Raw genomic sequence first — 16888 nt, 5'->3', positions numbered from 1 at the left:
TATTACTTGGTAGCGATTTTGTGCACTTGCAGAACCTACCGTCACCATCCCCATACCCGCGTGGGTAATAACTTTGCCCCCATCCCCATACCCTATGGGTACCTAGGTACCCATACCCATACCCGTTACCCGCATTTTTACTAAAAATAAATTGATCAATTATAAAATATCATACAATTTTAATAGAATTAATTTTTTTTTTAAAGATTTTTTTTTTTATAAGCAAGATATATTATAATGGAGTACAAGGGGTACTCGAACCCTTACAATTCAAAGTCAGAAGTTAAATGCTTTGAAAACAACCCAAAGGGTCGTGACACCAGTCCTTAAATGATAAACTAGAGTTTCGGCCATACCGACTACTAAACCAAACCCAAGAATTGAATTTAATGTCATCCAAAAGAAGAAGAGCATTTGGAAAAGCTCCCTTGAAAATCACACTATTTCTAGCTTCCATATATTCCAAGAAGTTGCCAGCCAAATCAAGTGTCTAACCCGTTCACCCTTCTTTGATTTTACCATATCACCAAATAGCACAAAATGATTCCAGCCTTTTTTATTCGGTGGAAGTCTCTTTCCTATCCACTTAAAAATCGCTTCCCAGATTCGTTTACTAAACGGACAAAGGAAAAAAAGATGGTTGCAATCCTCATTATCAAGAAAACAAAATACACAAGATAACCCATGCGCATTATTAAGGATACCTCTGTGATGAAGTGCCATTCTCGTCGGTAATCTTTCTAATAACATCCTCCAACCGAAAAAATTCACCTTGGATGGTACATCATTCCTCCATAGCTTATTAATAGCATTCAACACATTAGAACTTAATTCCTCTATCTGACATTGTTCTAAGAACCAATTATAACAAGACTTTACCGAAAAAAGTCCTGTGTTTCCAGGAACCCATCGCCATGTATCCTGCACATTCACTTGAAAAGAAAAATCAGCCAACAAAACCTTAAGATCATCCAGCATCCGCGCCTCACAAACTGATAATGGTGTAGTGCACTGCCACGACCATATTCTCTCCCTGCCATTTTTAAAGATTTTAATATTGACTAATGAAAATTATAAACAAAATTATTACTAACTTTATGTTAAAGCTCATATTTATGTTAAATATTCACATTATTTTTATATTATGTTATAAATAAACATTTTTATTAAAAATATGTAATAGTTTAGTAGAGTTGTATTGTTTTAAATTGATTTACATATATTGTAATATACTAATATAAATAAAATAAATAAATATATATTATGCGGGTATCGGGCGGAGTGGGTACTAAGGTACCCGTATCCAAAATGCGGGTTTTTACCCTACCTGTTGTAGGTAATTTTTGCGGGTACCCTCTACGTATGGATCAAATTGTCATCCCTAATTTGAGTGGTACACCGTGAGAAATAACAACGCTCAGAGGGAGAAATACGAAGGACTCGTCCATAAGGAATACCCAAATTAAAGAGATACACAGATACAAAAGTTAAGTTGCTATCCGAAACTGACGCAACTTGATGGCTATCAAGAAGACGAAACAACCAATACCCTAATATACTAACGATATAAAATTTAAATTAACTCATCCCATTACTTCACAGACAACCCTTGAAGCATAGATAACTAGGAGCAGCCATTAAAAATGAAAACTACCAGATTGTTGATAGTTTAAGATTGAGTTCTTTAGCACGGACACGGACTACTCGGGATCTCAGCTCTTGTCACGCAAGCTAGCGACTTAATCACAGGGAAAAGAAACTCAGCTGCATCGTCGAAGCAACGAACAAGGAATTTGGGATTCAACCAAGAAGAGACGTACTCGCAGAAAAGAACTCACTTCTTTAAACAAAATAGTGATGGTTTGCTGAACTGCAGTAAACAGAACTACGGAAAATTTTAACACTATTTTGTTTGCCACATAAAATTTAAATAAAAAATTCCTTCATATAAACTATTAATCTTCTATTACAAAATAGAGAATGCATGTTAAAATTGAAAAAATAAAAGAAAGAAAAAACAACCTAATTAAGTTCTGTGATTGAAACTATAGTCAACGATTGTTAACTTGTGTTGTTACTTTTCAAAGGTGGACTAGTTTTTCAATTATAAGCTGAACCGGACAACATACCATGACAACAATATCTAGCAGCACCCATCTCCAACACCACAACCAAGAAACAACAACCAACAAAATTTGCATAATAGGAGTTTTCAAACAATAATTTCATCCCACACATGCTTATGAATTTAGTAAATACCTGAGTAACCTATCTGATTAATAAACTATACTGAATTAAACACCTTTTGGATGCGAGATCACCCACCCACTAGTCGAGATAACAACAAACCATATAGATCGCTAAGCATCCCAATACTCATCCCTAAAGTGAAACTGCCCATGAAACTAAGATAACGGTAAGCAATTTCTAACAACCAGATTGGTTCAACATTAGCAAATTGGTTCACAATTATAGAGAGCAAATGAAATTACCTCATGTTGATTTCTTTGATTAATTGCCTCTCGCATTGATTAACCATTTCCACCGGTCCCAGCCTCCAAAACTACATTAGCCAGCAACACATTCATTAAATAAATCATACGCCTCGCCCACTGAATTAATTCCCTCAGCCACTTCTACACCCAAAGCCATTTCCCCTCCTTCCATTCACCCAAATATGCCACCATTTCATTTGGATCAAACAGATTATGGGTGAATTCAGGTATTTTCTTAAAATAATTGGCTAACATTAGGATAATAGCTATTTTCCATCGTACTCATCAAAATAAATGGTGCTAAGTAGGACTGTTCGCAAGAACTGCCGAACCAAACTAAAAATAACTGAATTTATTTTGACAGCTTACGAACCAAAACTTATATTTTGCACACAGTTCAATATCCATAACTGAACCGTAAATAACCAAACTGTACTAACCGGACTGCCCAAAATCTATTCTCAAGTTCAGTTTTTTTGACACAAGTCAGGTTCAGTTTTAAAACCATTCATTGCCCAAAACTAAAAATCCTGTTTCAAAAAAAATAAAATAAAATTCCTGCAGATCATGAATTGAATATTAACAACCCTAAAATCCTAAATATTTTGCAAATTGCAACCCAATAATGATATAAACCTCAATCTTAATGGAATCATTGCTCTCAGCTTTCAATCTGAGATATGATGCACCAGTTTGAACCTTCAATCAACAATCATCAATCATGAAACTAAAGAAAGTGACCTTCAATCAACAAACATATTTTAATTTGTACGGCTAAAATTAATTTGCAAAGTTGCATAAAAAGGAGAATTGGCAAAATTGTATTCAAGTTGCTGATCAAGTTCTTAAGTTTTGGAAAAAATAGTTGGGTTAAAAACAAGTGTTTCAGTTGGCTTTAGTTCGAATACAAAGAACCGGTTTACCAGACTATAGTTCCAGTTCAGACCAAATAATTAGCAGTTTAGTTCAATTTTTCGAATATGGTTCAGTTCAGTTTTCTTCATGAACTGAACCATGAACAGTCTTAGTTCTAAGCATGAAAACATACATATTGGTGATGTTTAACCTCTATTTAATATCTCAAGCCTCTCACCCCACTTCAATTTTGAGCTAAAGTCTTCCAAACAAGCACTTACCTCAATCAAATAAGAATTTTGTTCCTTTTACTATGTTGTTTAATCATACACTAAATTATTCTTCCTTAGAGTTTTTGGTTGAGTTTATTGCCCTTTTTAGGACAGAACAGAAACGAACTAGATTTCATATTAGAAGAATGCACCTTTTTGTATTACTCTCCTTCTGCAAGCACTCAATTTGCAACACACCTTGCCTACCTACATAGCTTTGTTTCCTAAAGTATCTTCATCCTATGTCAAGCAAATAGCAGCCGGTTTCTACTACATCTGATCAACAAATAAGACCCAAATATTATGTAATAGAGATAATAACACCCTTCTCAAATTATTTGAAGAGTTGGTGCAATAACATTTATCACTTCACTGTAACATAAAATGTACCTTGTGTGAAATATCAATACCTGTAGTTTTTTCAAGTTAAATTGGATAATTTGACATTACTCCAATAACACCAAGGTTCGAAATCCATATCCTAAATTATGTTGTTATGAAAGAGAAAATCAAATATAACAAAGACATCAATTTGAATGAGCCATCAGCTGAAGAAAAAATCAAGTAAGAAGCAAGTTAGTTCATAGTGAAGAATGCAAACAAGCGAACCAAGTGACAAACATTAACATCACACACCAAACCCCACCTCTAAGTCATTAAAATTTTCAATAAGCTCTTGCTCTTTTCAATTTTTTCACCCACTTAGATCAATGCAGATTAATAATTCAAGTATTCCACACTAATTGGCAGGTTGGAATCTCTTTTAAAGGAAATCATCATGTCTACGGTCTCATAAAACTTCTCAAAATTAAAAGTAACAATTATATTTTTAAAATTACTTGCTCAGAGCCTCAGACATGGAAGAAATTTCAACCAAGCATTCTGAATTACACCATTCTGTTTCTTGAAACAATTTTTGAGAATATATGTCTACCATCATTTAAAGTTATGGATAAACAATATAATAAAATTGCAATTAGGCCACCAAATATCAAAATTTTGCATTTAAAGTCATCTAAGACATATGTTCAATTTTTACATCTAAGGTTACCAAGGCACACTAGTACACTACCATCATTCCAGTTTATTAAAAATGTATGAATAGTCATTGCATCAAGGGTCATATCAACATGCATTTTAAATTATGCATAAACATTAATAATGAAGTTGCATTTAGGCCAACAATTGGTTATCAAAGCTTAGATAGAGAATTTTGCATTCAAAGTCATCATATAAGGTAACCAAAGCGCACTACCACCGTGGTGCCAATTTATCATTATTAAGTAAGTTCATAAAGAAAATGCATTTCGGCCAACAATATAGGGTCATTGAGGCTCAAATATCGAATTTTAAAATGCACCATCCCGTATCAGATCCGAAGCCGATAATCTGTCTTTCCTCACAGGTAGTTTTCTTACATACTTCTAATTATCAAATACTAATATGTCCATTGATCATTTTAAGATAAACTGTTAGTTATTGAGACGTTAATTTAATTGTTCTACTTCCTTAAATACATCGGAGTTCCCCTTAACAGTGGTTTTCAATTGTTGATGCACTTGCAGTTTCTGTCAACCATGGTGAGATGGATGATTACAATGCTGCAGCAATGATTTTATGTGGGATCCCTCTTGAGGAACCGTTTCTACAGTATCACCTGAATATACTTGTAAAAGCGGAAAAGAACAGGCTTGGAGAAGGGAAACTATACTTAGAAGATTGTTTCTACATGATGGGGACCGTTGATCCCACTCGTACCCTTAAACCCAATCAAGTCTGCATTATTCGGTAAGCACAAATATTACATTTGTCCCGATTCCATTATTCTCCCGCTCCTTTCCTCATTCCCTCTTACTATTGCTTGTGTAACACTTTTGCTGTTCCTCCTCTCGTACACTTTCATGCCTTTTTCAGCAGGCCCATTTCCCTTCCAATTGCCTCTATATTCTTGTTTGATTGTGGGTCTATATATTGATAAGCAAATTCAAAAAAATAAAAATCCTATGACCATATTATACCATGTGTACTAGTTAGTTATTATTATGAAATGATGTTTGGAATTTAAATTATCTGGTCTGTGTTAACTGGTTTTATTTTTTTGTAGTGAAAATGGCCAAATTACTGGGGATGTGCTAGTTTATCGAAATCCAGGTTTACATTTTGGGGACATTCAAATAATGCAGGCCACATTTGTTGAGGGACTAGAATCTTATGTTGGACATGGAGAATCTGCAATTTTTTTCCCTTGTGTCGGTTCTCGTTCCGTTGCAGATGAGATAGCTGGAGACGGTTACATGTATTGGATTTCAAAAAATCCTCAGGTTATACATCTTAATGACCGTATCTTCACAAAACTGTTGCTCATATATATTTGTTGTCTGGTGTTTGCTTAGGAAGCACTTACTGCTTGAATTAGTAGTTAAAAGTTATTTTATATTAACAATCTATATTTTGAAATGTTTCAGCTGTTGCAACATTTTAGACAGAGAGACCCTTGGATTCAAAGACCAGCATCCAATTCTGTCAGATTGAGTTCTAGTGAACTTTCACATGAGCAAGTTGAGGAAGAACTTTGTAAGCTATGTCTGGAAACTCGGTTCCAACCAAGGTGGGTGTTATGACGGTAATGTTACTATGAAGTGTATATGAAATAGTATAAAATACTGCAATCTTGCTGTTTATAAAAAAGCTATTGCCATCTTGCTTTCCTGAAGTAAAATTTTGTGCATAATAGTTAGGCCTGTATATGATGTTGTTTGGACTAGATATCCCATTTTCTCTGCTTGTGCCCTGAAAACCTTATAATGCATCATAGTATGTAGATGGTTGTTAACCATATATGTCACACAAAATATTCATTCTTTATAGTTGTATAGTTAATTTAGGTAAAGATCATCAGCATAGACATTTGGCCTTTGAAGTGCCATTTCAATGTAGTGTTTTTACCATATATACTATGTTATCAAGAGGAACATAAATTGTCACATACATTAGTCAAGTAGGGTAGTAAGAGTTTTCTTAGTTTTCATTTTATGACCCTTAATTAACAGAAGAATTTTCTCCTCTTTGCAGTAGCACAATAGGTGTTGCAGCTGATAGTTGGATGGCACTCATGGACCGCCTTTTGATATTAAGAAATGACGTAAAACATGAAAAGGAGGTGCAGCAAGTTAAAATTAATATCCTTAAATTGTCTAATTTATACTACAAGGCATTAGATGCTCATAAGAAAGGTGGAGGAAAGGTTGGTTCTATATTACATTACATTATTACATTTACAATTACCATGATGACCTTTGTCTACTTTGAATAATTCTTAGGAATCTGCAATTCGGAGTACCACTTTGCCTAACTTGAACTTTCAACTGCAGATCCAAGTTCCAGAGGATTTGACTGCAGATTTGTACCCGCACTACATGAATAGGTACAACTCTTTCACTTCAACCTCTATCTTAGGTTCAATATTCGACGAGGTTTGCAGATGTCAAATAACTGATATGTCTGGGATTGGTGAGTACTCCAATATTACTCTCATGCTATGCTAATTATCAATTCACCTTCATCAGCTAACAACCTTTTTCTTCTTATCTATGTGCCATCAGAAATTAGAAAACTCCCCTGCTTTGATGTTGATATACCGGAGCACTTTAAGGATAAGTGGGGAGAACTGTATTGTCAGTATAGGAAAAATGCCTTAAATGGTGACCTATCAAATTCCAATGTAGAGGCAAATGAAGTCATTAAGATGTATAAGCAGGTAAGTATTTTTCAGTTTTTCTTTCCCTAGAAGTCTCATTTCTCCGAGGTACTGATTAGTGTCTTTTTTTTTTCTTTCAGAAATTTGATGATGCTATTAACATAGAGGATGGTTCGAAGGGTATCACTGATATTTATAACGAGGCTTTGGCTGTGTATCACGTTACTTATGACTATGCCATTTTAAAAAAAGATGTTGGGAAATGTGGCTTTGCATGGAAGGTTGCTGGCTCAGTTCTTGTTAGATTTTATGCAGAAAAACAGAATCAGAAGACTTTGATATGTAGTTCCTCTGCATTGCGGGAGATATTTGGAAAAGATGTCGAGTAATGTACTTTGCAAGAGTTCTGTAATGAAATTTGCAGATTAATGTGTACTGGTTCAATTGCTATTTTTGTTGCTCTTGTTTATTCCATATGCCCTGTAATGTTTCTGTTGTGTGCTCTGAAATGAGTAGTAGATACATCTGTCGGTGTAAATGCAACTGTCTTGCAACCTACTCTAAATCAATGACTAATAGAGTCCCATCTACCCTTCTATTTTAAAATTCGGAATTTTGCCCCACCAAAATTCAGCACAAAATCTACTTTTTAGCCTCAAGCTCGAAGTTTCCCACATAATTTAATTTGGATCAATAATTCACCAAACTAATACCAAAATGACCGCAATCGAGTTAGTTTTTCACATAATCAAACTCCACTAAATTTAGAATTATAGAGAGAGATTAATTACCGTTTTAGTGAAGATCTGTCCAAATTAATTATCGTATGAAACTACTATTTATATTTTCGTCATGTCTCTCATACTGTAGCTCATTTTTGAATAATATTTACATGTCTGAAAAGCTAAAGAAATTGTTTACATTGAATAATTAATATAAATATTAATTGTTTAATTTTTAGAAGATATGCATAACTAGTAGGTTTAATTTTTTATAAATATTAATTGTTAACATTTTATACTATAATATTACTTCTTTTTTTTTTGGTTGCATAATATTACTAGTTTAGTTCATCTAAAAAATTAGTAGTACATATATAAAAGAATTAAATCATGAGGTAAGAGTTTTTATTAATTAAAAAGTAAAAAAATTTAAACAAGTGCCCGAGCTATGTCTAAGAAATCAAAAAGGTAAATAAATAAATAAAACAACTCCTTGACATAAAAGAAAATTTATACATTAAAAAACTTAAAATGTATGCTACTAAGTATCAATCACACAAATTTGACGAAAATATTCTAAATGTAATCTTTTTACAACAAATATTAAATTATTTCAAAACAATTATTACTTGATAACAAACATATATATTAAATTAAATTAACAATAATGAAAGTTTAAGATAGAAATTTGTTACCTCTAATTAATCAAAGAAATTACAGTCGATGATGAACACAAAAATAAGTCATGGTTCTATAAATCAGTAGCTTCAACTCCAGCAACAGGATCTCGGGCAAAGGATACAGTAGCATGGTAGTAGGAAGAACTAAGAAGAGTTGGAGAAAGGTAGTGGTAGTGAAGACTCTTGAGGTTGGAGATTTATGGACAAGTTTTGGGGTTATATATAGGTGTGCAGAAGAAACGTGTTAGAGAATAGAGAGAATAAGTCATTCATTATTGCAATGTTGCAATGTTGAGAGATACTCCCCCGTGTTACAATTTGACTGCGTGTTAGTGTACTATTTATACAAGTTATTTTGATCAATTTTTTTTTAATAATGTCTAAAGATAAATATTAGAATATGAGATCGATCTTGTTAGATTTGTCTCCTTCACCTTAGTATTTAAGAGATTAAAACTTGATAAAAAAATTATAAAATATTTATAGGGACTAAAAATATATTTAATTTTTTTTACAGTAGAAAAAATAATATTTAACTTTAGATTTAATAAATTTTAAAAATTTATTTGAGTAGCTAGCAACTAAGCTCCTACTTAAGAGCTCTTAGTCTAGTGGTGAAAGGTTTGGGTAATATGTTATAGGTCCTGGGTTCGATCCCAGCACATTGTAAACCAAAAAAAAAAAGAGCTCCTAACTTGAATTGCACGTGATGAAAATATTTGTATGAATGAAAGCGTAAAACTTCCGTAAAAAAAAACACACAAAATTTACCGTCGAATTGAAAGATCATACTCGTATCATGTAGATCATCCATAAATTGAAAGTACTTTTGATCAAAATTTAAATAGTTGATATGTGAATATAACATTGGAGTCAATGTCAACATCACCATAGCCAAATTGTTTCTTAACAACATATGATTTATGATGAACCACATGATTATGGCAAAACAACGGGCTGACCCTGCTTGCCAATGGGGCATGCAACTCGAGCTCGCCTGGCAGTTTCCACCCTATATAGGGTGACCATGTAATGTCCTGTCATAATGAAAGTTAAAAAATGATGAGTACAATTTGGCTACTGAAATAAAAACCTTATAACAGTCATGTCAACAGTAATATAACTTTGAAGATCATACATCAGTAAGATTATTTATAATGACATCGACCTTTTTGGAAAATTTGTCAACGGTTCTATGGTCAAATGCAACTCGAGCTCGCCTGGCAGTTTCCACCCTATATAGGGTGACCATGTAATGTCCTGTCATAATGAAAGTTAAAAAATGATGAGTTCAATTTGGCTACTGAAATAAAAACCTTATGACAGTCATGTCAACAGTAATATAATTTTGAAGATCATACATCAGTAAGATTATTTATAATGACATCGACCTTTTTGGAAAATTTGTCAACGGTTCTATGGTCAAATGATTTTTTGGAAATTTGGTTGATGACATAATGCATGGAATTGAAGAGCTCAGTGGATCGGTCTTAACAAATTATTGCTAAATATTTTGTTTTAACATCCTTTCATCGGCAAGTGGACGACCTAAGTTTTATCCTTTCCTGGCCGAGGTTTGACTGTTTGAGATAAGGTGTTTCGAGAAAAGTGATGTTGGGTCACTAAAGGGCCGAAAACAACACAAAAAACAGGGCCGGCCCAAGATATAGGAAACCCAGGCTACTATGGGATTGGATCCTCAGCGAAAAAGAAAGGTATTTTAAAATACCTTATATTAATCAAGTTTTGATCACAATATGCCAGTGTCGAACCCTGGTCTTATGGAACTATGCTGAGAAATCCATCTCAAACACCCCCGTTTAATGGTTACATGCCGATGGTTAATGAAAATTTTTCGAGTGGTGGTACAACTAATTTTCCCGAATTTTCAACACAAATAACTATTGCTAATGAAGATTCAACTCCTAAGAGCAAGAAAAACCAGCAACCATCATGGAACACTGAACAAAATTTGGTGCTAATTAGTGGGTGGATCAAATTTGGAACAAGCAGTGTTGTCGGGAGAAACCAGAAAGGTGAAACATATTGGGGTCAAATTGCTGACTATTGTAATGAGCATTGCTCATTCGATCCTCCGCGTGATGGAGTTGCATGCCGAAACCGTTTTAATTATATGAACAAAATACTGGGTAAATGGATAGGCGCTTATGATGGCGCTAAGCGTCTCCAAGGAAGTGGTTGGTCCGAGAATGATGTTTTGGCAAAAGCGCAGGAAATATATGCATGTGGGAAGAATGTTCGGTGCTTACTATAGCCTACAAATATGACTATATTGAAGTGTCAAGGAATATTCATGGCTTCAGATACGTAGTGTTGATGACACTAAAGTCGACATTGATTGGATAGCACTAGAGTAGATCTACTCTTTCAACCTGAAACAATTAAACACTGCACAAAGACGGAAAACAAATACACCGCATAAAGACGGGACAACCAAATACATCGTATGGAGACAGAAAATCAAAACAAAGAAATATGTGAAAATTAGGGGTGGCAAAGCGGGTCGGCCCGCCCCGTTTAAGCTCGGTCCGCTTAAGCATGCCTAAAAACGGGACGAGACGAGCCATTTTAGGTGACCGAGTCTAAAATCACAGCCCGCCCCGTTTATTGGCGGACAAGCGAGTTGGCGGGTTGGCCCGCCAAATAAAAAGTTTTTTTTATTTTTATTTTGACACTTTGTTAAAAAAATTCAAATATCATTTTAAAAAATGTAAACATACAAATTTGTGAGGAAAAACTAGCTTATTCAATGTTTGTGAATCCATTTCTAGCTAACATATGCATAAAAAATTCAATTAAAATAACAAAATAAGTATTACGTACGATGAATAAAGATTCAGTACTATATACTATATATAAAATAAAAACTAAACAGAATGCAAAGAAGAAAATAATTATGCCTAAATATCAAGTTTCAACATATTACAAGACAAATGAATAAGGAGTGCAGAATAAATAAATTAATGTCTTATTATCTCATTATAGTATATAGTATGAATCATGCCTTGAATAATTCATCTGCAATATTGTTACATTATATTGTATAAAAAGTTGTGCTTAAGATGATCTTACAACACTACACTAGGTAGCTTAATTATAAAAAAAAAAGTAACTTATACTAGAAATTCGGGGGAAGAACTATGAGTATGAAGAGGCAAAGAAGGAGCAAGTACGAACAATGTAATAAGAGAGTAAAAGGGAACAAGTAATCCTAAATTTGACACCGGTTGTATGAATGAATATTAAAAAAAACCTAAATTTACATTAAGTAGGTGGTGTATTTTATTGGGTTGAGTCGTCTTATTCTATTCGTTACTAAAAAAAAGACATTTTTTATTTTTATGTAACTCGCGGGCCGGTCCGACCCACCATCGTTCCGTCCCGCTTTTTAAGCGAGTTCGACGGGGCGAGCCAACTAGTGGGGTCGAGCTCAAAACTTAGGCTCAACCCGCCAAAAATGACGAGCTAAACGGGCCGGCCCGACGGGTTGGGCCCGTTTTACCACCCCTAGTGAAAATCACACTTATTTATTACTCCCTCCATTCCTAATTATAAGAAAACATTTGCTTTCTAGATACATTGAAAGTTTTATGTATCTAGTACATATTATAGTCTAGGTACATCAAGTTTTGAATGTATCTAAAAAGAGAATCTTTTCTTATAATTAGGACTGGAGGGAGTATAACGAGAAAGAAAAACAATTTGGACCAATTCTAAGTTGGTGTAGGCTGAACCATTTAAATGACATAGCACAGAGGGTTCGATCGAATTCTTGTATCGAAAGTCTTCCTGACAGTGGTCAGGCGGCGTGTCCCCCGAAAAAATATTCAATTCGTGTTTTTTGAATAGTATAACAATCTCCCCCAAAAAAATTAGAATTTTTTGAAAAGGCATAAATTAAATATGAACTTTTTGTATTTTTAGAGTTTAAAAATTTATATTTAATTCGTTTTTTGTTAAAAAATTATAATTTTTTTTTGGAGTGATTGTTAAAATATTCTACACTTTCCTGAAAAATTTCATTAAAAAATATGAAGTTTACCCATGAGTTGATTTAAAAGTAGAGACTAAAAATGTTAATTGAAAATTTTTGGGGGACTAATATTCAAAGAATTTTTTTGTGACTTGATTAAGACAAGTGAGGAACTTATAATAATATTCATACTGTATTTAAAAATATACACGTACAATATCTTTGATTATCAAATACTAATATGTCCATTGATCATTTTAAGCAATAGTATATTTTTTTTTCATCTCACATATTTTGTTATTTTCTTAAATATTACATGCTTACAAATAAGAATAAATTTGATTTTTATTTAAACTGATTTGTGTATTTTTAGTATCCGTCAAAATAAAAATTGTAATGAACTGAAATTAAGGTAGAATATTATAATTAAAGAATAATAAACTGAAATTTCTAAATGGCAGATGAAGATGCCAATGAATAAAAAAGCTTGAAAAGAAAATGAAAATCCATCACCACAACTACCAACACTCCGGTCATGATAAGTATAAAGGATAGAGAAATACACATCCATAGAAAGCAATAAGACCATCAACGATGCTGCTTAATAGGAAGGTCAAACATGTTCGATATGTGTTGAAATGACATCTCATCCACATTAGTAGTAGTTGTCGTCTAAACTTGTTTGCCTTTATCTCTCGTCTATATAATTTGTTCGCCTTCTTGAAAGATGTTGTCGTCTTTGCTCTGTAGTCATTTTTTGTCTCCTATCTCTTGCATTTTGTGTGCGCCTTTGTCTTATAAAAAAAAAAATTATCTTTCCATACAAAATTGAATATCAGTGAAAATATCCATCTATTATCTCTATCTTTTCTTTTATGACAAGTGGTTAAAATTATTTCTTTAAATTAATATTTATTGGATGTACCATTACCAATATTTATCCATTCATTCATAAAATATTAACGTAATTTTATAAAAACAAAATAAAATACATTAACATGACCTAACTAACAAAAAATGGTATAAATAATAAAAAAAATATTGGGTCTTAAAAATTGTATTAGTTGGCAATAAGTCAATAACTAACTACCATGTATTTTTTACACAAAAGATTACTTCCCCATATATATTAATATATGAGTATAACTTGTAAAATTATTAAAAATATATACATCTTTATTAATATATGAGTAAAAATATAAGGTCCGTCTGTATAACCAAAAAAATTAGGTTCCCGTATTAATATAAATATAATCCGTAAAATTATTTTAAAAAATGGACAATATGAAAAAATAGGCTACCTTATTAATATATTAGTAAAAAGTAAAAACATAAGTCTTGTAAAAATCACCAAAAACTTAGGTCCCTGTATTAAATATATTAATATAAATATAGTCCGTAAAAATTATTAAAAAATCCGCATATGTATGGGAATAAATAGTTTTTTTTTTTAATAATAAAATATTGAAATTATAAATAACTTTCAAATATGACAAAAAATACCCTTTAAAATGATGATGTGTCAAATTATTAAGCATGGGTAACATGAGATTTTCATATGTTTCATTACATTTAACACCCCCTATTTTACTAGTACTACTACCGTATGATTTTGTTTTTGATGCCCTCGAATTTCGGAGGCCCGATGCGGCGGCATGTGTTGGCTGTCCTTAAGGGCCGCCCGTATTTTACAAGTTAGTGTCCTTAAGGGCCGCCCGTATTTTACAACTTGATTTTGTTCTTCAACCTAGCACAAAAAATCAAATATAATTTTTTTGTAAAATATATTATACAAGTTACTAATTGTTAATTATTATTTCTTCTCGCAACCAAAGACACCCTAAGCATACTTTGATTCCAAAAAAATTATATTTGATATTTAACAAAATCAAATTGTTGGGCTCAACTTTGACTCGGCAGTGACACTAACTTGTATAATATATTTTAAAAATAATTAAATATAGTTTCAATTTTTAAATCTATCCAAACGTTGGGATACATTTCTCCACCGGGGGAGCAATGTATCCCAACGTTTGGATAGATTTAAAAATTGAAACTATATTTAATTATGTTTAAAATACTAAGCTGAGATCCCTACTAGGATTAAGGATCCCTACTACCATAAGGATCCCTACTAATATTTAAGATCCCTACTAGGCTAAGTTCCCTACTATTCCTTAGATCCCTACTATTCCTTAGATCCCTACTAATACTTAGATCCCTACTAGGATCAAAGATCGCTACTACTATAAAGATCCCTACTATGTTCATAAAAGAGAGAGAGAGCCGTGAGAATAGCTTACAATAGTTACATGAAATAGTAATTTATTGAAAAGTAGATTAAAAGATAAAAAAATAGAAAGTATATATAATATTTGGTAAAAAAAATAGAAAAAGAACAATGGTAAAACCATCACCAAATCTCCGCATTAATATATGGCATAAATATAGATACGTGTCCGATACCGATACTCGTATGATACTCGTATTGGGAAGTATCGGACAATTAAAATTATTTTTTTAAAAAAATAATTACCGATACGTGTCGGATACTTCTCCGATACGCGTATCAGAGAAGTATCGGGAAAATAATATTTTTTTATGATAGAAATGAAGAAGATGAAACTGATACAATCTGTCTTTCCTCTTAAATAGTGATTAATGAATATTAGAGTATGATGTTCTTTATAGATTGACAACCATGTGTTATTTGTGGTATCGATGATTTAAAACCCCTTCTACTGCGATACCCCTTCTAGCTTCAGAGAACCCCTTCTAGCTTCTCAACCCCTTCTACCTACCACCAGAACCCCTTCTAACACATAACCCCTTCTAGTCCTATAAACCCCTTCCATTCACGTGCAAACTGCAAAACAAACTATTCATTTCTCACCCCTACCAAAGCCTGGTCTAGCCTGACTTATTCTCACCCCTAATTATTTTGAATATGATAGAAATAATGGGTAACAGTTACTCACCCACTAACTTAAATATTAATAACAGTTTAGATTTTTTAATTTCAACTTCCAATACTGATTACATACCCCTTCCATTCACGTGCAAACTGATTTTTTAATTTTAACTTCCAATACTGATTTTTTAATAACAGTTTTATTTCTTTGCCTATTGGCTATAAAAATTGACATGAGAATCTACCAAAAAAAAAAAAAAAATTGACATGAGAAACAAACAATTAATGTTCTTCAACTTCACCTTCTTCTTTGTATGTGGGGCAGTTTTTTTTTCTTTTCCATTTTTTATGTTTGATCACGTGCATCAGTCACACCCCTTCATTTTAATTGCAATGTTAAATGGTTATTATGGGCGAAAGTTAGCCAATTGTGTGATTATTACTACATTTTTAAAATTAATTATGAGTTTGGTGGTGCTGTTTCTAACCCATTAAACCCCTTCTATAAGGATAACCCTTCTACCACAAGAACCCCTTCTAACACATAATCCCCTTCTACCTACCAGCAGAACCCCTTCTAACCCATAAACCCCTTCTACCTACCAGCAGTACCCCTTCTAACACAACCCTTTCCTCGCCCTCCTCCTGCAGAGGATCGAACGCAGGACTTCATGCATACTATCTAAACTCTTCACCACTAGACCAAACTTATGGCTTAACTTTTGCTTATATTTAATGATAGACTTTTTTGAAAACTTTTGCTTATAATTAAGGATGGAGGGAGTATTGTATTTATAGTTAGTTAAAAGTGACAAATACAATTAATAGTCACGTTTGTTTTTATTTTTTGAGCAGCCTTTTCCAGAGCCAGAGCGCCTTAAATTATAATTTTATTATTATAATTTATTCGGGTTTACAAGTTACATGCAGCCCATTCGGGCTAGCTCATATTTTAAGCGGGTTTGAACGAGCCGGACTTAAAAACTCGAAAAAAAATTGGGCTCAAATTTTAAGGCCCACGTGCTTTGACGGATCGGGCCTCAAAAACGCTAGCCCAAATGCTATCGGCCCTTTTTGGCCCAAACCCTTGTAGCCCAACCATTTGCAACTCCTTTAGAAATATTGCAGGAATGATATTTTTTTTCCCGTATTTCAAATATTTCGTAGTACAGTTTAATAATTTTGCACAGTTTAGAACTTTTGCTCATGTACTTAAACTCATTTCCAAATTATGAGTTTGGTGCGGTTTTTGATCTCAGCCG

The 16888-nt window shown here is 33.0% G+C and overlaps 2 protein-coding genes across 2 annotated transcripts; both read left to right on the top strand.

The window, feature by feature from the left end:
* Nucleotides 1-5190: 5190 nt before the first annotated feature.
* LOC123923695 (probable RNA-dependent RNA polymerase 5) lies at nucleotides 5191-7143 on the top strand. The gene is made up of 6 exons (XM_045976411.1): nucleotides 5191-5410; nucleotides 5727-5943; nucleotides 6088-6230; nucleotides 6695-6866; nucleotides 6994-7046; nucleotides 7079-7143. The coding sequence occupies exons 1-6, from the start codon at nucleotides 5208-5210 to the stop codon at nucleotides 7116-7118; spliced, it is 828 nt and encodes a 275-aa protein (XP_045832367.1). The 5' UTR covers nucleotides 5191-5207; the 3' UTR covers nucleotides 7119-7143.
* A 3367-nt stretch (nucleotides 7144-10510) lies between these two features.
* LOC123922551 lies at nucleotides 10511-10996 on the top strand. The gene has a single exon (XM_045975259.1). It carries the CDS (start codon nucleotides 10511-10513, stop codon nucleotides 10994-10996), a length of 486 nt encoding a protein of 161 aa, XP_045831215.1.
* Nucleotides 10997-16888: the final 5892 nt, after the last annotated feature.

The sequence above is a fragment of the Trifolium pratense genome, linkage group LG4, assembly GCF_020283565.1.
Source record: "Trifolium pratense cultivar HEN17-A07 linkage group LG4, ARS_RC_1.1, whole genome shotgun sequence".
In the NCBI taxonomy this organism is placed as follows: domain Eukaryota; kingdom Viridiplantae; phylum Streptophyta; class Magnoliopsida; order Fabales; family Fabaceae; genus Trifolium; species Trifolium pratense.
Note: the sequence above shows the minus strand (reverse complement) of the source record. Positions and strands in the feature narration are given on the sequence as shown.

Coding starts and splice junctions, on each gene's coding strand:
- LOC123923695 (XM_045976411.1), top strand. CDS start 5,208: ATGGATGATTACAATGCTGCAGCAATGATTTTATGTGGGATCCCTCTT. Junction 6,867..6,993: donor ATAAGAAAGGTGGAGGAAAG/GTTGGTTCTATA, acceptor TTTCAACTGCAG/ATCCAAGTTCCAGAGGATTT. Junction 7,047..7,078: donor TACCCGCACTACATGAATAG/GTACAACTCTTT, acceptor CCTCTATCTTAG/GTTCAATATTCGACGAGGTT.
- LOC123922551 (XM_045975259.1), top strand. CDS start 10,511: ATGCTGAGAAATCCATCTCAAACACCCCCGTTTAATGGTTACATGCCG.